Genomic DNA, 21709 nt, shown 5'->3' on the forward strand with positions numbered 1-21709 from the left:
ATTGCATAGTTAACCCTGAAGCCCCTCTCAACCAAAGCACTATGATCACCCCACAATCTGACCCACTTCCTTTTCTTAATCAAATCCTTCTCTTGAAGTGGATTGGCTTGGTGGTATTATGCCCTTGTTGATGGGTCGACATCCATGCCTTGTCGATCACCTAATGTCATTGCCACACCAAGATTCCTTTCCATAATCAGAGAGCTTCATGCAGGAGGACCTCAATCTCCCTTGTTCAAGCCCATGGAACAGTTGATGATCTTTGCAGCTCCTTAGTGTCACGAACGGTCGTCGCGCACCCGCAACAACTCCGTTCAACGAACCGTTCGTCGCTCACACCCGCATGTACAGCTGCTTGACAGCATGTTTTCTTATTGTTTTGGGTCATTTTGCTTGTAAATATGTAAGTTCGAACAAGCTGCAGCGTTGCAAAGCGACCGTTCACCGAACCGAGCAAAACAGCCCCAAAACAGCCCAAAACAGCTCCGTTTTCGCGTGCCGCGGGAGGTGAGCGGAGTGCTGCCTCCGCTCACCAAAATGTCAGCCAGCTCAGACCCCAGGAACCCCCCGGGTGGCACATGGCTGGATGGGGCTTCGGTTATATACCGGGCGTTGAACACTCTTTCGCAAGTTCGCACGTGACCTTTACGGGAACTTGGTGTTGCGTCCGGGACCAGGTGAGCGGCTGTTTGTGGGCTTGCAGCTGTTCGTTCATCCTTGAAAGCCTTGTTTTTCCCCCTCTCCCTCTTTTCTCTTGTGCACACAAGGTGTTCGACGAATTGCTTGTAAAGCTTTCCTTTTCGCGAGACTTCGGGACTTGCCCGTTGCTCGTTCTTTCGATCTAACTCTCTTTCTCTTTTACAGGTCCTTCGGGACCTGCGAGAGGTTACAAAGTGGGCTGATCCTTGCGGAGCAAGATCGCAAGGGCGAAGCGCGACTTAGGCAACGCAAGCTAAGTTCGCGTCTTTGGCCGCAAGGGTGCCGCACGCCTTAGGCAATTCCAGCTAAGGTCGTGACATTGTGGTATCAGAGCGGGCAAGCTCTTCGATCGAACAGCGAACGAACTTCGCAACTTCGCCATGGCAAAGCATCGTGGCGAATCAAGCAAGACGGGGCAAGCCGGACCCTTGCCCCAAGCAGCCGCAGGTGGGCTGCATGTGCACACTCGCTCTCATGCTGTTGGAGCCGCTCACGAGGATCGCGGCAGCGAACAGGATGAGCGAGAAGTTGGCAACTCTCCGCGAGCGGAGGAAGCGCAATCTGGTGCGCTAACTGGGAAAAAGAGTCATAAGGAGAGACTCACGATGGCGGAAACCCGCCTGGATGTTCTGGAAGCGAGCATGGAGGAGCTCTACCATGGCCAACAAAGACTTGTTGGGGTAGAGAGCTCGCAAGAGAAAGCGGAGTCTAGGATCGACAAGGTCGAGGCCCTAGTCGATCGACTGTCTGATGACACCAAAGACTCCGTGCAACACTTACAGGATGTTGTGGCGGAACTCACGGCAAAGGTGGCTATGCTTACAAGAACGCTAAATGCGGGAGGAGGCAACACCCGCGTTGCACCGCCACAAAATTTGAGGGCACCTGAGCCCCATGGATACGGAGGGGCCAGAGATGCCAAGGAGCTCGAGAACTTTCTGTTTGACATGGAGCAATACTTCCGAGCTACGAGGCCCGATTCTGAAGATACCAAAGTTTCCATAGCAACAATGTATCTGAATGGAGATGCGAAACTTTGGTGGCGAACTCGTTGGGAGGAGATCCAACAAGGTCGGTGTCGAGTCGACACATGGGAAGACTTGAAGCGGGAGTTGAGAACTCAGTTCCTACCGGAGAACACAGAGTTCGTCGCAAGAAGGAAGTTGAGACAACTCCGCCAAAGTACCACCATCCGAGACTATGTAAAGCAGTTTTCTGCACTGATGCTGGACATACAGGACATGTCCGAGAAGGACAAGTTGTTCAGCTTCCTTGATGGTTTGAAACCATGGGCTCAGCAGGAGCTGAATCGAAGGAATGTTACCGACGTGGTCGGGGCAATTGCAGCTGCAGAAAGGCTCACCGACTTCATTTCCTCTGAAGACCCAGCGAGAAGGAAACAATCTTCAAGCAATCGCCCTCCAAAACATTCTCGAGGGAAGGAGCTCGGGGGCGAACAGAAGAAGAAGAGCTCCCACAAAGGGCCGAACCCAAAAGGCAAGGCCTCAAAACCTGGAGGATGCTTCTTGTGCGGAGGACCGCACATGGTAAGGGAGTGCCCACAGAAGCAGGCACTCAACGCTTTGACAGCTTCCATCCACCCTCCCCGATCGGACAAGGGCAAAGCTGTTGCTCTTAGTTCGAGCAGTTCAGAATCCAGCAGCGACGATGAGGAGTCGCAAGGACCCCGAATGGGAGCAATGCGTCTGTTGAACGCTATGCGGGGTCAAGTGGGGGAGAACATGAAGACGAAGGCACAAAAAGCAGGAAGCAGCGAGCTAATGTATGTGGACATTAAGCTAAATGACCAAACGACCCGTGCAATGGTGGACACGGGCGCTACCCACAACTTCATAGCCGATCGCGAAGCACAGCGACTTGGGTTGACATTGGAGAAGAGCCCAAGCCGAATGAAGGCGGTGAACTCGGAGGCCAGGCGAATCTCCGGGTTGGCGAAGGGTGTTCCTATCAAAATCGGGACTTGGAGCGGTAACACCAACATGATGGCCGTGCCACTGGACGACTTCCAAGTGATTCTTGGAATGGAGTTTATGCATGCGGCGAAGTTGGTGCCGATGCCGTTCTTAAACTCCCTATGTATGATGGGAGGAGATGACCCCTGCGTGGTTCCCGTCTCTCGGAGAGGAACCAAGGAGCCCCAACATATTTCGGCATTACAATTGAAGAAAGGGGTGCGAAAGGGCGAACTAACATTCGTGGCTGCTATGAAACTAGAGCCACTCAACGAAGAAGCCATTCAAGAACCTGCTGTGGTGGCGAACGTCCTGAAGGAGTTCAAAGACGTTATGCCACCCGAGTTGCCGAAGACTCTTCCACCACGCAGAGGCGTGGATCACAGTATCGAGCTGGAGCCAGGAGTGAAGCCTCCAGCGAGACCACCCTACCGCATGCCCCCGCCAGAGTTGGCAGAACTCAGGAAGCAGTTAGGTGAACTGCTAAGCGGTGGTCTCATCCGCAGCTCAAAAGCACCTTTCGGAGCTCCAGTTCTCTTTCAGAAGAAACAAGATGGGAGCCTCCGATTATGCGTCGACTACCGAGCCCTCAACAAAGTAACAGTGAAGAACAAGTATCCCATCCCGCTCATTGCGGACTTGTTCAATCAATTGGGCAAGGCGAAGTATTTCTCAAAACTCGACCTCCGGTCGGGGTATTGGCAGGTGCGCATCGCTGAAGGCGACGAAGCAAAGACTACTTATGTGACCAGATATGGAGCGTTTGAGTTCTTAGTGATGCCTTTCGGCTTAACCAACGCTCCGGCCACATTCTGTACTCTCATGAACCAGCTATTCAAGGAGTATTTGGATAAGTTCGTGGTCGTCTACTTGGACGATATCGTCGTCTACAGCCAAACGCTCGAGGAGCACGTCAAGCACCTTCGGACGATTTTCAAGGTTCTCAGGGAGAACACGTTGTTCGTAAAAAGGGAGAAATGCTACTTTGCTCAGACTGAGATCCTATTCTTGGGGCATCGAATCGGTGATGGCTCCATCCGGATGGATAAGTCGAAGGTGCAAGCAGTTGCGGAATGGCGAACTCCAAAGAAGGTGCCAGAGTTGAGATCCTTCCTTGGTTTCGTCAACTACTATCGACGCTTCATCGCGGGATATTCGAAGCGGGCAACCCCACTGACGGAGTTGCTGAAGAAGGAGCAGCCTTGGAAGTGGTCGGACAGATGCGAGATAGCATTCCAAGATCTGAAGGCTGCTGTTCTGGAAGAACCAGTGCTCAAATTGCCAAACTATGGAGAGCCCTTTGAAGTCCATACCGATGCTTCGGACTTTGCTATTGGTGGAGTACTCATGCAAGAAGGTCATCCGATGGCCTACGAGAGCCGCAAACTCAACGAGACCGAGAGGCGGTATCCAGTGCATGAGAAGGAGATGACAGCGGTGATCCACTGCCTACGAGTTTGGCGACACTACCTCCTCGGGTCGCGATTTGTGCTGAGGACAGACAACATCGCCCTGAGTTATTTCCAAACTCAGAAGAAGCTTTCCCCAAAGCAAGCACGGTGGCAGGACTTCCTGGCTGAATTTGATATGGCAATGGAATACAAGCCCGGGAAGGCGAATGTCGTGGCCGATACGCTGAGTCGGAAGGTGGAGTGCGTGAATGCTGCACAACTGGAGGGCAGAGGCCAAACAAGTCAGTTACACTCCAACTTCCTTGCTCGAATCAGAGATGGACTGTATAGTGATCCCCAGGCAGTTATCCTGATGCAGCTCATCAGAGAAGGCAAGGCACGACGATTTTGGGTCCAGGAGGGACTTGTTTACACAAAAGGGAATAGAGTTTATGTTCCCCGAGTGGACAATTTAAGGCGTGAACTCTTAAAAGAGTGTCACGATTCCCTTTGGGCTGGACATCCCGGCATTCACAGAACATTGGCTCTCGTGGAGAGGGCCTTCTACTGGCCAAAGATGGGGATTGATGTGGAGGAGTATGTTTGAACATGCCTTACTTGCCAACAAGACATGGTGGAGCAACGGAAGCCGGTGGGACTTTTGGAGCCGTTGCCTGTACCAGAAAGGTCATGGGAGAGCATTTCCTTAGACTTCATATCAAGCTTGCCGCCTGTAGGGGGACTTGGATCGATACTTGTGGTGGTCGATCGGTTTTCAAAGTATGCAACTTTCATTGCTGCTCCCCTACACTGTTCAGCTGAAGAGGCGGCCAGACTGATGATGAAGGGTGTAGTGAAGTATTGGGGAGTCCCACACAATATTGTTAGTGATCGAGACGCTCGGTTCCTGGGACGATTCTGGACCGAGCTATTCAAATTGTTGGGGTCAAAGTTATACTTCTCTACAAGCCTCCACCCCCAGACGGATGGTCAGACTGAAAGAATAAATTCACTCTTAGAGCAGTATCTCCGGCACTACGTGAGTGCCAATCAACGAGATTGGGTGAAGCTGTTGGACATCGCCCAATTCTCCTACAACTTGCAGCGGAGCTCTGCATCCAACAAGAGCCCCTTCGAAATTATCACAGGACAACAACCGTCGACTCCGCACACTATGGCAATTGGTTATACTGGGAGTAGTCCATCAGCCTACCATTTCGCAAAGGAGTGGCATCGAAATGCCGATATTGCGCGGGCTTACTTGGAGAAGGCGGCAAAACGGATGAAGAAGTGGGCAGACTTGGGAAGGCGACCACAAGAGTTCAAAGTTGGCGATTTGGTGTTGGTAAAGCTCCAACCAGCATCACTCCAATTCTTCAGGAAAAGAGTCCACAAAGGATTGGTGCGTAAGTATGAAGGGCCCTTCCCAATTATCAGCAGAGTAGGCAATGTTTCTTATAAGTTGCAACTGCCGGCGTGGTTCAAAATTCACAACGTTCTTCACGCCAGCAACCTGAAGGCCTACCATTCGGATCCGCAAGATGCTTCTCGAAGTATTCCAACTCGGCTACCTCCCATCACAGCCTCCTACGAGAAGCGAGTGGAAACCATTCTGGCGGATCGCAAGATAAAGCTACCCAACGGAGCGGAGCAGACAGAGTACTTGGTGAAGTGGTGAAAGCTTCCCCGAACTGAAGCCAGTTGGGAGCCTGAAGACGCCCTGCGACATGAAGAAGAAGTCATCAACAACTACCAACAAGCGTCGACGAGGGCGTCGACAGTTTAAGTGGGGGAGAATGTCACGAACGGTCGTCGCGCATCCGCAACAACTCCGTTCAACGAACCGTTCGTCGCTCACACCCGCATGTACAGCTGCTTGACAGCATGTTTTCTTATGGTTTTGGGTCATTTTGCTTGTAAATATGTAAGTTCGAACAAGCTGCAGCGTTGCAAAGCGACCGTTCACCGAACCGAGCAAAACAGCCCCAAAACAGCCCAAAACAGCTCCGTTTTCGCGTGCCGCGGGAGGTGAGCGGAGTGCTGCCTCCGCTCACCAAAATGTCAGCCAGCTCAGACCCCAGGAACCCCCCGGGTGGCACATGGCTGAATGGGACTTCGGTTATATACCGGGCGTTGAACACTCTTTCGCAAGTTCGCACGTGACATTTACGGGAACTTGGTGTTGCGTCCGGGACCAGGTGAGCGATTGTTTGTGGGCTTGCAGCTGTTCGTTCATCCTTGAAAGCCTTGTTTTTCCCCTCTCCCTCTTTTCTCTTGTGCACACAAGGTGTTCGACGAATTGCTTGTAAAGCTTTCCTTTTCGCGAGACTTCGGGACTTGTCCGTTGCTCGTTCTTTCGATCTAACTCTCTTTCTCTTTTATAGGTCCTTCGGGACCTGCGAGAGGTTACAAAGTGGGCTGATCCTTGCGGAGCAAGATCGCAAGGGCGAAGCGCGACTTAGGCAACGCAAGCTAAGTTCGCGTCTTTGGCCGCAAGGGTGCCGCACGCCTTAGGCAATTCCAGCTAAGGTCGTGACATTAGGGTGGTACCTTCTTCCCTCCCTAGGGTTCCTTATTCCTCTATTAACTAGCTCTTGCAATTGAATTAGGTGTACCAAATTGTATCATCAACCAGTAGATCGCTATGCACGGACTAAATTGTGTATTTTATGATGCACCCATCACTTTCAGGTAGCATGCTTTGCAACTTGTTCTTTTGACACCAATGATTGGCCTGAAAGAAAGCTTCTCAACATGCAAAATATACTATTGATTAGGTGAAGTAAATTTCTTTGTCTCCAGGTTTTTAATCAGCAATGGCAGCATACACAGATCCTATGATGTCAACTAAGAGTCAAGAACAAACTGAGAGTTTATGAGATCTCCCAATTACCTTTATCTCTTCAGTTTCTCGATCACGCGCCTTGCCGTGGCATTTTGTCGAACAGAGCGGCCGCATGGTGGACGTCGCCACATTTTACTTGCATTTCGCTGGGATGACTGGGGACGAAGACGGAGGGGGACTGCCGCCAGGCGAGATCAAGCGGGCAGAGAGTTGAGCTCCGAGTGTGGGATTGCGCGAGTTGGGCCAAAATCGTGGGGTCCGTCACCATTGGTGGGAGGTGAAACAGGGCCTTCGAGGCTCCCTGTAGTCTCCACATCCGCGGCCGACGCAAGATGTGAGAACATCGCACCATCAGCTTGTTATTAGGAGATGGAAGTCACCGTCGGACAAAACCTTTTTGCATTGTCTTGATGTATGATGAAATCAAAACCTCACTTCGATGATGAAACTGTTCCGCCATCCTTTTTTACGGTACAGAAGTATCACCACAACCCAAATTACCAACTCGGGTGGTCAAACCGTGACATCCAATGCAGCACGTAATGTGTTTGTGAAATTGTATTCAATGATTCATTTTGATTCTGATCGCCTAACGGTGCCAACCCATCCTTACTCACACGAAACCGTCTCTCCGGTCTCAGTTGGTTCCAACCCCCATTGAACGCTTTCAGACGGTTAGGTCCAACTCACACGAAACCGTCTCTCTCTCTCTACCTTTCGTCGAACGCCTTGTTTCTTACCGGACATAATCCCGCTTCTTCATCCAGTAGCTGCAGGAGTACTTGTCTTCGCCAGCAATGGAGAATCTCTGCCTCGACGTCAACTCCACGTTGCAATACTCCTCGACCTCCGACTCCCCTCCGGAATCCAGCTCCCCGTCCTCTTCTGTCTACCAAACATCCCCTCCTCCGCCCGTGAAAGCCTCGAACAAGCTGGTCGTGACCAATCTCTGCTACACCGTCCTGCCCGAGGCCAGTCTGATCCGCTCGTGCTTCCGTCGCAAACATGAGCCTCGCGCGGTGGAGGTCCTCAGATCAGTTTCCTTCGTTGCCAACAGCTCGGAGATCCTCGCCGTCGTCGGACCCAGTGGCGCTGGGAAGTCGACCCTTCTCCGTGTCATCTCCGGCCGTTCCGGTAGTTCGCTTTTCGATCCGAGAAGCATCTCCCTCGGCGATCATCCTCTGACGAGCTCAGCCCAGCTGCGAAGGATCTGTGGCTTCGTCACCCAGGAGGACAATCTGCTTCCCCTCCTCACCGTGAAGGAAACGTTGATGTTCAGTGCCAAGTTCCGGCTGAAAGGGATGAGCGAGAGAAAGATGGAAGAGAGAGTGGAGGGACTCATCCGAGAACTGCGCCTCGAACATGTAACCGATAGCTATGTCGGGGACGCGGAGACTAGAGGGATTTCCGGAGGAGAAAGGAAGCGGCTCTCCATCGGCGTCGACGTGATCCACGACCCGCCCATCCTCCTCCTCGACGAGCCCACGTCGGGCCTCGACAGTACCTCGGCGTTGCAGGTGGTTCAGCTACTCGCTTCCATGGCCCGAACAAGGCAGCAGATCCTGATTCTAACCATACACCAGCCGAGCTATCGGATCCTTCAATATGTCTCGTCTTTCTTGCTCCTCTCCCATGGCAAGTTAGCTCATTATGGCAGCATCCAATCTCTCTCACAGACGATATCGCAGCTGGGATTCAAGATCCCTGTCCGAGTCAATCCGTTGGAGTTCGCCATGGAGATCACCCAACAATTGGAGGATTACGGTGCCAAACACGCGACCTTTAACTGTCCCAACGAGCCAAGCCAAGAACGATTAGAGGGAGACCACCCTGAGAGAGACGATGGCTACTGCTCGCGGATAGCTGAGATGAGAACACTCAGCTGGAGGTTTTGGAAGATAATCTACAGAACAAAGCAGTTGTTCCTCGCCAGAACGATGCAAGCCATCGTTGGTGGGCTGGGACTCGGCACCGTTTACCTGCGTGTGAAGTCGGATCCCGATGGTATAGCAAAGAGGCTCGGCCTCTTCGCCTTCAGCCTCAGCTTCCTCCTCTCTTCCACCGTGGAAGCACTACCGATCTTCCTGCAGGAGCGGCGCGTTCTCATGAGGGAGACATCGAGGAGGATGTATCGGGTCTCCTCCTACATGGTAGCCAACACCGTCGTCTTCATCCCCTTCTTACTGGTGGTGGCGCTTCTGTTCGCAGTGCCAGTGTACTGGCTCGTAGGCCTCAATCCCTCCATCAGCGCGTTCATGTTCTTCGTGCTGGCAGTCTGGATGATTGTGTTGATGGCCAGCTCCTTGGTTCTCTTCCTCAGTGCAGTCTCACCGGACTTCATACTGGGGAATTCTCTGATATGCACATTCCTGGGGATCTTCTTCCTGTTCTCGGGATACTTCATTCCCAAGGACAGCATCCCAAAGTACTGGATCTTCATGTACTACATCTCCCTCTACAGGTATCCACTGGACTTCCTACTGATCAACGAGTACTGGAGCGTGAGAGGCAAGTGCTTCTCCTGGCTCGGTGATGTGTGCTCTCTCACGGGTGGTGATGTTCTAAGGGCCAGAGGATTGGACAAGGACACCAGGTGGATGGACGTTGGAATCATGTGCTGTTTCTTCTTGGCCTATCGAGTTCTCTGTTGGCTTCTGCTGGTTAGGAAGGCTTCCAAGACCATGCTCTGAATCTTCCTGCTGTGTACGTTTGTGGAGTTCCTCAAAAGCTTGCATTTTTCTGTGATTTTGCTTCATGTGTTCACTGTTTGTGGATGAACATTTCCTTTATATATATTTGTGCAGTGTAGGGAGAAGGAAGTTTCACTTTCTACTGTCGTCCTATATATATTGATTGTGATCAAGAAATATTTGTTCAGTGTCATCATTACAGCTTTTGCTTCTCACGATATCAGCCATCACCTTAGAGCATGCTATAAAGTGACATAATGGTCAATAACTTTGATCAATGAGACTTCTGTTTGATCGATCGTCAAAGATCAAAACAGAAATTGTGCGATGTTTGAAGGTCTTCGTTCGAGAGGGTGACGATGTTCGAGTCGTGAAATACATGTTGATTTTCTTCAGATTTTATAATAAAATATGAGTTTTAGAGTCAACCCATTTATAAGTCAACGCCTTTAATGGGTTGTGCTGACCGACTCCCAGACAGTCATTGATCATTCGAGATGAACGGCTGAATTATCACAAAACTGGTCAAAGCTACTCTACCATATATATATATATATATACATATATATATATGTATATATATATGTATATATATATATATGTATATATGTATATATATACATATATATATGTATATATATATATATGTATATATATATGTATATGTATATATGTATACATATATACATATACATATATATATACATATATATATATATATATATATATATATTCATTGATTAATCAACATCAGCAATCAGCATACAAGAAAGAGATAAATATTGCCCCTACCGGTCTGTCCCCACGTGGATAAGGATCTAATACAAACAATTATATATTGTTTCAATCCAAGTAGGTCAATTGAAGATTGTTAGATGCATTAGGGGTTTGCTACTTCATAAAATATTTCATAGAATATTTCATCCTTGTGTATAAAATCTCATTGTTAGTATAATTAGGAAGGAGATTACTTTTTACTATATATCATCACATTTAGTTTTCAAGGGTTACTAAATTGGGTGTTAAAAGGGATGAGGTTAGGAAACCTTTCTTCGATCTTCATGTATGTGGCATTTCGAGAGCTAGTCATTTTCACATCGAGGATACCTCAGATAATTCTATGCACACAGGCCAGAATTACATCAGATTAATCAAGACGTCGATAATACATTTCAATAATATTTTTAACGTTAGAAGAATGGTTATATGTCAAAGATCGAGAAACCTGACAACCCCCCATTGTTGAGTCTTAGAGATCAAGCTCCTCAAATCCCTCTTGCTATCCAAGTGTGGAGGTTGGGCATCGACTGACCCATTATTGTTAAAGTGTGAATATTGAAGGCCTTGATCCCCCTTGCTACCTTCACACGAAGGTTGAGAACCTCGACCCTCTTGTTGCAAAGGTTGTGAATGTCAAGGAATAAAAAACGCTCTCTTCTCCACAAGAGTCTATGCTAACGAGTATTTCCCTTACGTCATCGAAGTTATAGTTGAATCCCCATGAGTTAATTAACGAGCATTTCCTAATGTTATCAAAGTCATAGTGAAGTTAACAAAATAAATATTAAAATTTATAATCTCTATCCATCCCTATATGGACAAATAGTATGTTAATATATGTAGTTTAAAAATTAAAATAAAATTAATTTCAAATGAAATCCTAACCATCTCTATACTAACATTCTATGACAAAGATTAATTGATGTATATATATAGTGATTTAGAAAAATCATATTTCGAGTATTTCTCAAAAAGTACTCTCTTTTTAATTTTATTTTTCAAACAATATCTTTAATTTAAAAATACATAAAATAACCCTTAAAAGTTTTCTCATCAATTTGTTTTTCAATAATATTTACAATGCTTTAGAGCACTGTAACCGTTATTGAAAGATACCGTAAATAACATCATATTTACCTTTTGATTGTCATTATTAGATCAATAGAAAATTATATTTTAAACTCATAATTAATTTGATTGAGATTAAAGTTAATTTATATTATTCATAGTATTTTTGAGTAGTTCTTACGATATTTCGATTAGTTCCAACTTTTTTTAGAAATAATTTAGATATTTTTTAAATTAAAGATACTATTAAAAAAAATTAAATAAGAATATCAATTGAAAAGTATTTAAAATATAAGAATTTTCTAAAAAAAAAACTTATATATATATATATATATGTTATATTATATTATTCTATACATCATTGTCATTTCTGTTATACGAGTCATGTGTAGGTTCTTTGGTCCGTGCGTACAAAGCAGTGGACGGACTCGTCGTAGCTCACGGATGAGGATCTCCTCCCAGAAGCCAGTGTAATAACGGCAGGCTGGAAAATAGGCACGTCCGCCGCTTCCCACCTTCCAGTTGTTGGGAGGAGACGCAGCGCAATACAACGAAACAACGCAACAGAACTCTCCTATTTTGTTGCCCTTTTTTATTTTTCATTAATCAAAAAAGAAACAAAAAAAAAAAAGAAAAGAAAAGAAAAGAAAAAAAAAGGGAAGACATAACCCCATCGCCTCCGTCGTTCTTCTCTTTTCTTTCCCTCGGTGTCCTCGGCTTCCTCCCTCTCCTTGCCGATCGGCGTGGTTTCGACAATGCTTTTGTTGGACTCGGTTGTGATGCTGCGTCAGTAGAAGAGAGAAGAGGCGGGGATACGTACAAGAGCCGGAGGAATAGAATGTACAAAGCGCAGCAGCACAACGCCAAGGCGTGGGAGTCGGCCATCCGGAAAGCACAGCAGCAGCTGCACCAGCGCCGCTGCATCTGCCCCCTCTCGCCCATGTCTGTCGCCCCCGCCGGCGACGACTCCGGATCCTCCTCCTCGCCCCGCGGAGGGGGCGACGACGGCTCACTCGAGGCCGAGGCCGAGGGGGAGGACGAGGTGTACCACGCGGAGCGCTCCTTCCCCATCGGCGACCTCTACATCGGCCAGTGGTCCCGCGGTGTGCCTCACGGCACCGGCAAGTACCTCTGGACGGACGGCTGCATGTACGAGGGCGAGTGGCGGCACGGGAAGACCACCGGCCGCGGCAAGTTCTCGTGGCCCTCCGGCGCCACCTACGAGGGCGAGTTCAAGGCCGGGTTCATGGACGGCTTCGGCACCTACACCGGCGCCTCTGGCGAGACCTACTGGGGAAGCTGGTCCATGAACCTGAAGCACGGTCACGGCAAGACGTCCTACACCAACGGCGACTACTACGACGGCGAGTGGCGCTCCGGCCTACAGGACGGCCATGGCCGCTACGTTTGGCGCAATGGGAGCGAGTACGTCGGGCAGTGGCGCGCCGGGCTCATCCATGGCAGAGGATCTCTCATCTGGGCTAATGGCAACCGGTTCGATGGCGGGTGGGATAATGGATGCCCGAGGGGCAACGGCAGCTTCCGATGGGCTGACGGCAGCCTCTACGTCGGCGAATGGAGTAAGGAGAATGCCAAGATCGAGCAGAATGGGGTGTACTACCCTTCGCCCGCTGTGACTTCCCCCACGGCACGAGATCCACAGGAAGCCTTTGCAGTTGACCTCCAGGAATGTAAGATACCGTCGGGGGAAACTATGTCTTTACTTCCCTCACAGAAGGCCATCAATTGGCCTGGCATTGAGGTGTGGAGGTCTCCCAAGGTCCCTGAATCTGGCGCCACCGACCGCTCCAGGATTCAGGCCTTGGTCGATAACGCCGATCATTGGTTGCCGCCCAGAAGGCCGAATGGTAGGACGCATCCTGTGCCCTGGGACATGGTTGATAGGAGTAAGGTACCTGTGAAGGGTGGAAGTGAGGTGGAGCCAAAACTGCCAATGAACCCACCACACATGGCCTGGCCACCTCCAAGACCAGTGAAGAAACATGGAGAAACCATCACAAAAGGGCACAAGAATTACGAGCTTATGCTCAATCTCCAGCTCGGGATCAGGTATTGTTTTCTTCTGCATGGCTATTTGTAGCCTTTGGTGGATGCTACTATCATGCATATGGTGATGAAGTTGGTTCTCCTATTAAAGGCATCAACATTCAGATAGTGCAGAGGTCTTAGGAACACCATGGTGCAAAACCATCCTAAGAATGGTCCTGTCCAATTGGCTTTCATGTGTTGAAATGTGTAATTTCATTACATTAGTTGGCTGTGCGTTCATTTTCAATGGTCCATTTATGTTATTGCTAAAAAGATATGTAACATTTGAATAAAGATAACTCTTAAGGGTAAACATGTAGGTTTTGTTTTTCCATTTACGGCTTTATATTAGCATGGTTATGAACTCAGAAGAGTCTTCTTCTCATTGGATCTGATATTTATATCTGAGATTTTCGGTCAGGTTTTTCTTCTTTTTCTTCTTTCAGCTAGAATTAACTTCAGCTGCTTTGTATAATTGATATTATGTATTTTTGGCAGGATCAGATTTATCGATGAGTTGTGACTATGAAAACAAAAGAATTTTTCTAGTGCTAATCTGTTATAGGTTGGTGCACACATAAGATTAATTTATCACATCTACATTGTATTGCTATGTGCATATGATTCTCAATAAAAGAGATACTAAGACAATGGACATTACTAGTTTATTTATAAGATAAATGATTGTTATGTATCCTTTTTCTCCGGAGTTCTTAAATTTAATGTTTGTTGCCATACAGACATGCTGTTGGAAAACAAAGTCTATCTCATATGGAGCTGAAATCATCAGCCTTTGACCCAAAAGAAAAAGTGTGGACGAAGTTTCCTCCTGAAGGATCAAAGCATACACCTCCACATCAATCATGTGATTTCAGATGGAAAGACTACTGTCCGTTAGTATTCAGGTAGGCCATTGACTTTTGCTTTGTTGTGCCCCAAATGTCCCGAGAGTTTTTATTCTTAAACTAGTTCAGACTTTTAAGACTTGACGAGACATTATACTTAAATTGAATGTTCAGGACACTTTGCAGGCTGTTCAAAGTTGATGCAGCTGATTACATGATGTCTCTTTGTGGCAATGATGCTCTTCGGGAGCTATCATCTCCGGGAAAGAGTGGAAGCTTCTTCTACGTGACGAACGATGACAGATACATGATAAAGACAATGAAGAAGTCTGAAGTAAAAGTGAGTTTCTTTGCCCATTGGATTCATTTTTTCTATTTAAAAGGGGGAAACCTATTCCTGATCTACCCAATACATAACGTATTGTTCTACAGGTCCTTCTGCGAATGCTTCCAGCATATTATAACCATGTCCGGAAATTTGAGAACAGTTTGGTGACCAAGTTCTTTGGTCTTCACTGTGTAAAGTTAGCTGGATCTTCACAGAAGAAGGTCAGAATGTGGGTCTCAGTGAACATCCCTTTTGATTGGAAGATTTATTTTCATGATACATAAGGTTTTGCATTTTTCTGTTACAATTAATCAGGTCCGCTTTGTTATAATGGAAAATTTGTTCTGCTCTGAGTATGCTATTCATAGGCGCTTTGACCTGAAAGGATCTTCCCATGGTCGGATGACCAGTAAGCCAGAGTCTCAGATTGATGAATACACTACTTTAAAAGATCTTGATCTTAATTTTATTTTTCGTCTCCAACGGCCTTGGTTTCAAGAGTTCCAAAGGTATTGTTATCAATTATGTGTAGTTTCATGGAATTTTGACCCTAGAAGCTCTATTTTTTTCTTATGTTGAATAAAGTTAACAAATGTGCCTTCTACAGGCAAGTTGACAGGGACTGTGAGTTTCTTGAGCAAGAGAGGATCATGGATTATAGCCTTCTAGTGGGAGTCCACTTCAGAATTTCAAGAGAGATGCCTTTGCTTGAAGGTTCAATTTAATATTTCTGAAATGCCATCAAAACGTATGATTCTAGTTTACTGACTTCATTTACTAAGTTGCAGATCTGTTGGTGAAAGGTGGTGCCGTTGATAGCAAAAGAGAAGCAACATTGCAGCCTCCAAGAGATGTGGATCAATTTCTTTATGATCCAAATAGGTATAACCATTATGATTTAGTCACTTTGTTTTCTTTGTTACGTGTCCTCTTGAGAAGTATTCTTATTATTATTCGAAACTATCAGGGGATCTTTTGACAACGCAGTTAGATAGTGCAATGTGCCATGCTTGCTTCTTCTATATATTCTATTCTCTTGATGTTTAACATGTGACAAACAGTGTTCCTTCGTAACTTTTTCATGGTTTACTTGTTAAATCCTAACATTAAATTGTTAAATTCAGACTGTCTGAAATGCCTGACATAGTTATCTCTAATTCTATGATATTGATATTGAAATATGATTCTTCATGATGTTAATGCAGAAGTTTGTGCTATATTTATTTTGACCTCCTGGATCTGAAATCATTTATCTCACTGAATGCTTTGTTCTGTGTTCGTATGCATTTGTTATAAAGCATCTACATCCGTAAAACATCGAGCCATTGACTTCTGCAGACTAGCCCTTGAGTTTTTTTTCCCCTCATATTTGGTTGCTGTAGGGCGGCAAAAATCCGACTAGGAGTGAACGTGCCAGCTAGGGCTGAACTGTCAGTTAGGAGGAGTTATAGCGATTCCCAGCTTATTGGAGAAGCCACTGGGGACTTCTATGATGTTGTCTTGATTTTTGGCATTATAGACATATTGCAAGACTACGATATCAGCAAAAAACTAGAGCATGCATACAAGTCCATTCACTTTGATCCAGCCTCAATATCAGCGGTAGATCCGAAACAGTACTCGAAACGCTTTCGTGACTTCATATACAGAGCTTTCACAGAAGATGCCTGAACAAAACTCTTAGCTGAAAGCATCAACAGGTTTTCTAGGTTGACTTGTACTTCAGGAAAACACACAAGAATCTGGTCGGGCAGCAAACTGGGCTCTCAGCTATCGGCACGGCACACGTACATTACTTCAGTGTGATCAACATCAGATGTTGCTGCCTCAGCCACAACTGAGACCTTGGAGCTCAGCCTGTGGCTCCCAAATGTGGTTCTGCTGTAGTAAATGTGAATATGGCTTCATTCATTTCACTAATCATTTATTTGCACAGGTAGCACTAATTATCTTAATGCGAGGTATGGTAGAAAAAATGTAACAAGGAGCATGTAAGCCATTTAGAGTTGTAACATGCATCAGATGTGATTTCCTTTTTTTCTTTTTTCTTTTTTCTTTTCATTGGAAGAGCAACAGGAATTTGCTAGATACTGTACAGGGTTCAAGAACAGAACCTAAGATTGTGTTAGCATGTAAAGCATGTCAAAACAATGACAACAGAAGCAAGCTTTGTCACATGTGGATTTGTCGTATATGCTAACTTAGATGGTCAACCAGCCATGATGCGAAGTCATCAAGATAAGATCGAATCGCTCCACTCTGTGTCTTTGATTCTTATGCTGTGTTATAGAACACGAACGGCGAAGAATCTCCTGACGGATCTCATTAATAAATGTAGACCGTCTGATCCTGACGACTTCCTCCACGTGCTCCGCTCTACTTGTACATATTTCCGCTACCCAAGTTGATGATGGTAAGTATTATTTTAGCCCTTAATAACGTCACGGAGGACGTGTTGCAGACTTGTTTACATGCCAAGCGAACCTTGATTCCTCGTGGGATCCAGCAGGGGCCCACTCTATCTATCCAATAATCTCGCGGGTAGGTCGTGGTGCGGGCAAATTGAAGAAGGAAAGCCAACCGCTTCCCGAATATTCACGGCGTCCGTCTCCTCCGGGCCCCACGAAGACGTCATCACCGACGTCGACACGCGTCGTTTTAACGTGTCACCTTATTTGTGGACTAACCACACGCAAACGAGTAAAATAAGCCCACTCTGTTCTTTGGTAAGCATGAGATGAGATCATTGTAGCCCGTACACAAATTATAACATAATTAGTTATATTATTAATGAGGGAAAATATTCTGCCAGTCAGATACTGTTGCATAATATAATATAATAATATTATTATCTTCGCAAGGAACCTCCACTTCGCATAACATGTCGAATAATTATTATCCTATGAGTTTATCCGTAGGCATACGTACATTATGCATTAAAATTAAAATAGTAGTTCGATATCATCATTTGGCACCAAGTAAAAAAAAGGGGTATAAAAGACTGGATCAAACGAATGTACAAGTCGTAGCCAGCTACGTGCCACGAGGAGCGCAGTTGCAGGGATCAGTAGGAAGACACCATCTCATTGGGCTCCGGTCGTCCTGCAAATTTGGATCCACTGGCTGGGGTGGGTTCCAAGAAGTGGCTCCCCGCTTGTTCGTGCGATACACATGGCGCTGTGGCAGCACTTCTGCGCCGAGGAGCACGGCAGCCACAACCCCCTTATTTGACTCCCGAAACCCAGAGAGGCCATTTATCCCAAGAAAATTTCGGCCGTTTCCCTGCTTCACCCTTACCACCCTTCCCTCTATATCTCATCGGTGGAGAGAGACGTGAGAGGAGGCGGATTCTCTCTCCTTCCCTCTCCCTATCTATCCTTTCGTATTCCACAAACACACTCACTCTCCCTCCTTCCTCTATCCTCATCTCAGCGCCTCCACACGATCCATCTCTCGTCCCCTCCCCCCGCCCCGGGCGAGGGTTAGCGACACCGCCTCGCGAATGGCCAGCCCGTCCAATCACTTGCCCGCTACGCCCAAGATCCTCCTCCGCTCCTCGCCGTCGAACCCGATCTTTCTCGCCTCCAACCGGAGTTTGTTCTTCGGCGATGCCTCCTGTCTTAGCCGGCGGCGGAGGCGGCATCGGGCGGCGGCCCTCAGGGGAGTCGGTGCGAGCGGATGGTCCTCGGCGTCTGTTAAGGCGGTGCTTGACGTGGACCGCCAGGGGGCTGCTCTCAGGGCGTCGGTGGTCAAACAGCGTTGTCCGGATGATCGGCCAAAGGTATAAACTTCCTCGAATGTTAAATAAGATAACGATTGTTGGATCTACTGTTTTGTAGTTCTTCCTTTTGTTGATTATACCTTTTTTGCCTTTCCGATACACATGAGTTTACTTATTGATAATTGAAACCGATCAACAGCGTCGAATGTTCTTCAGAGTTCGGAGTTTCAGGTCAGCAGCTATGCGATGGATTTGCTTGCTTTGTATCTGAAATCTTGGTCTCTGTTGGTTTTTCTACTGCTTAGTTTTTCGTGGACGGTCGAATCTTGTAAACGTTGTTCTCCCCTTCTCGCACATTATATCGATGCACAAGGAGCTTATTTTTGTACGGAGTCAGAGTGCTTAGGAACTGTGATAGATTTTCTTCATCGTATAATGGCTGATAGATATTCTGTTAGATTGAACTATAAGAATTTGAAATAAGACCTGTAAAGTTGGCTTCAAGGGGAGCAACATTTCCGGTTTACATCAAATTCCTATTCTTGAATAGTAGTAGCTCGGTCTATTTGTTCTAGCGCATGATTATCAACAAATATTGCATTGGATATTCTTTTTTTTTTTGCAATAAATTTTTTCTTTCTTATCAGGTTGCTAGTTTGAGCGACATCATCTCAGAAAGAGGAGCTTGTGGGGTTGGGTTCATTGCAAACTTGAAGAACGAGCCTTCTCATAAGATTGTAAAGGATGCTCTTACAGCTCTGGGTTGCATGGAACATCGTGGAGGTTGTGGGGCAGATAATGATTCTGGTGATGGGGCTGGTGTGATGACTTCAGTTCCATGGCAGCTGTATGATAATTGGGCTGTCAAACAAGGACTTGCTTCCTTGGACAGGTCGAAGACTGGCGTTGGAATGGTTTTTCTTCCAAAAGATGAAAAGTTCATGAAAGAAGCAAAATCAGGTACTGCAGAAAATGCTTAATTTCTGGTTAGTTTGATCTCCAAAGTATTTTTACCTTAATTTTGTGAATACATCATTTTATGCTAATTAGCTATATCTATGTCAGGTGCTTATGTATACAGCGATGTCCATTTAAAAAATCTAAAGGATTTTACTTTCTTTTTACCATATTTTGCATGTTGTCTCACATTTCACGTATGAGTCAACTTTCTGCTGCTTTTCAACGTTTGGATTATTAATTTCTTAGCCAATAAACATTATCTCAGTTTCTCTTCATGTCAATGAGTAGAAAAAAGAGTTTACTTACTGTTTCCTTCTTGTTTTCATTTTAATCTCCACTATTTTTATGAGCTATGTGATTTTGAACTGTTGTTTTTCTTTGTAACAGTCATCTCGAAGATATTCTTAAAAGAAGGATTGGAGGTCATTGGTTGGAGACCTGTTCCGGTGAATTCATCAATAGTTGGTTACTATGCCAAAGAAGCAATGCCTAGTATACAACAAGTGTTTGTCAAAGTTTCAAAAGAGGAGAATGCCGATGACATTGAGAGAGAATTATATATTTGTAGAAAGTTAATTGAAAGGGCAATAAAATCAGAAGAATGGAAAGATGATGTCTACTTTTGTTCTCTATCAAATAAAACAATAGTTTACAAGGGCATGCTTCGCTCAGAAGTTCTGGGACAATTTTATTTGGACCTCCAGAATGAACTTTATGAATCTCCTTTTGCAATCTATCATCGAAGATATAGCACTAATACTAGCCCCAGATGGCCTCTTGCGCAACCAATGAGGTTACTTGGTCATAATGGGGAGATCAATACGATACAGGTCTTTTGTTCTTGTTTCATTATTTAGTGGTTTGGTGTCTATTATTTTAACATCAAGGAATCAACTTATTTGTTTCTGTAAAACAATTTCTTAGAATTTTTTTGTTTAATTACAGGGGAACTTGAACTGGATGCAATCTAGAGAAGCAACACTAAAGTCCCCTGTTTGGCGTGGTCGCGAGAATGAAATTCGGCCGTTTGGTAATCCAAAGGCATCTGATTCAGCAAACCTTGATAGTGCAGCAGAGGTATTGTCCTGCTCATTTTGATTATATATTTTTAAACCCTACATAAATTGGCATATAAAAGTGATTTTGATTACATATTTTTATAACAGCAACAACCCACGAAGAGCATACATGTGTTGTGTGGTTTCAGTTCCTGTTGTTACCATTTGACTGGATATATGTATTCATTATCTGTTATCAGATCTACATGAGGTAGTAAAATTTATTTGATCGGATGACTATAACTACAGACAGTGGTACAACCTATCTAGTGGACAATTTGATTTTTCTTTATTTTCTTGTAGAAAATTATGTTGTGGCTTTGTCACATTGAAGCTTGTTGTCATCATACAGACAAGCAATATCTGACATAGTGACTTTCTCTTGTATTTATGTACAATGTATTATGCTTATTATACCAAAGCAAGTGCATGTAATCCATTTATTGATCCAGATCTAGGATCTGGATGATTTGATTTGATATATTATATTCATTATAATTACACTACATGTGGCTTTCTAGCACTAAGCATCAGTGTGCCTAGTAGTGTTATGACATCATATGCAGCATGTATGATATGTGCTCCATGCTGTCTCGTACAGCCCAGCAGTGTCATCAAGAATTCTTTTTGTGCGTAAAAGTTAAAAAAACGATGGCAAACATGATGTAGTTACTTAAGCTTGATTATCGCTTGCTGCCAACAATTCCACTTCTTGATGTGCACCTGTGGAATTCAAATCTTCAAGATCTTTCTTTGGTGCTGGGCAGGATTATGATTATTGATATTATGGTCTAACTTTAAAACCTATTGTGACCTTAAAAACCCTAAGCGCTGTTTGCTGTTTTTTGATCGATGCATCATGCTGATGTTGTCTTGGTAGTTGAGCTTCGTGCTCACTCCAACAGCAGCAATAACAAGTCTTCTGGCTGATCAAGTTTTTTTTTTTTTTGTTTTATGATCATTTTTGATAGGTTTAAATTAATATCATTCTTGTTTCATGTGACCAGTTATTACTGCGAAGTGGTCGAAGCCCAGCAGAAGCTCTTATGGTTCTTGTTCCTGAGGCATATAAGAATCATCCTACACTGATGATAAAATATCCAGAGGTAGGATTTTCTTGTTGTTATAAGATTTGGTGATTGTTATGCAAACTCCATTCTTGAAAATATTCTGTCTTCATGTTTGTATTTTGTGCATTTTCATCTCTGTGGATTTTTAATTGTCAATCTTTTTTATTCAAAAAATAATTCTGTATGCTACTTTTATTTCATCCTTTATTTTTTTTCAAAGTGAAGTTTCGTT

The 21709-nt window shown here is 45.4% G+C and overlaps 3 protein-coding genes across 4 annotated transcripts in view; all 3 read left to right on the forward strand.

The window, feature by feature from the left end:
- Positions 1 to 81: 81 nt before the first annotated feature.
- LOC135605511 (ABC transporter G family member 23-like) lies at positions 82 to 9813 on the forward strand. Its single transcript, XM_065095690.1, has 2 exons — positions 82 to 345; positions 6866 to 9813. The coding sequence occupies exon 2, from the start codon at positions 7706 to 7708 to the stop codon at positions 9596 to 9598; it is 1893 nt and encodes a 630-aa protein (XP_064951762.1). The 5' UTR covers positions 82 to 345; positions 6866 to 7705; the 3' UTR covers positions 9599 to 9813.
- Positions 9814 to 11978: 2165 nt separating this feature from the next.
- LOC135605513 (phosphatidylinositol 4-phosphate 5-kinase 6-like) lies at positions 11979 to 16704 on the forward strand. Of its 2 annotated transcripts, none has more exons than XM_065095694.1 (8): positions 11979 to 13516; positions 14236 to 14400; positions 14527 to 14680; positions 14773 to 14889; positions 14984 to 15177; positions 15276 to 15382; positions 15457 to 15550; positions 16051 to 16704. In XM_065095694.1, the coding sequence occupies exons 1-8, from the start codon at positions 12285 to 12287 to the stop codon at positions 16337 to 16339; spliced, it is 2352 nt and encodes a 783-aa protein (XP_064951766.1). In that variant the 5' UTR covers positions 11979 to 12284; the 3' UTR covers positions 16340 to 16704. The 2 variants fall into 2 exon arrangements, with proteins under 2 accessions (XP_064951766.1, XP_064951765.1); XM_065095693.1 differs by having other exon boundaries at positions 11981 to 13516; positions 14515 to 14680.
- Positions 16705 to 17901: 1197 nt separating this feature from the next.
- The window catches only part of LOC103976157 (ferredoxin-dependent glutamate synthase, chloroplastic), a 31424-nt gene continuing 27616 nt past the window's right edge, over positions 17902 to 21709 (forward strand). Inside the window, exons 1-5 of the mRNA XM_009391358.3 lie at positions 17902 to 18449; positions 19037 to 19349; positions 19737 to 20179; positions 20295 to 20426; positions 21415 to 21513. Of these exons, the coding sequence (XP_009389633.2) occupies positions 18171 to 18449; positions 19037 to 19349; positions 19737 to 20179; positions 20295 to 20426; positions 21415 to 21513 (1266 nt within the window). The 5' untranslated portion in view covers positions 17902 to 18170. The remainder of the gene's footprint in view (positions 18450 to 19036; positions 19350 to 19736; positions 20180 to 20294; positions 20427 to 21414; positions 21514 to 21709) is intronic.

Source organism: Musa acuminata, chromosome BXJ2-2, assembly GCF_036884655.1.
Source record: "Musa acuminata AAA Group cultivar baxijiao chromosome BXJ2-2, Cavendish_Baxijiao_AAA, whole genome shotgun sequence".
Lineage (NCBI taxonomy): Eukaryota > Viridiplantae > Streptophyta > Magnoliopsida > Zingiberales > Musaceae > Musa > Musa acuminata.

Excerpts from the sequence above, each read along its gene's own strand:
- LOC135605511 (XM_065095690.1), top strand. The coding sequence starts at position 7,706 with ATGGAGAATCTCTGCCTCGACGTCAACTCCACGTTGCAATACTCCTCG.
- LOC135605513 (XM_065095693.1), top strand. The coding sequence starts at position 12,285 with ATGTACAAAGCGCAGCAGCACAACGCCAAGGCGTGGGAGTCGGCCATC. Across the intron at positions 14,681-14,772 it reads TGAAGAAGTCTGAAGTAAAA|GTCCTTCTGCGAATGCTTCC; the intron begins GTGAGTTTCTTT and ends ATTGTTCTACAG. Across the intron at positions 15,178-15,275 it reads TGGTTTCAAGAGTTCCAAAG|GCAAGTTGACAGGGACTGTG; the intron begins GTATTGTTATCA and ends TGCCTTCTACAG.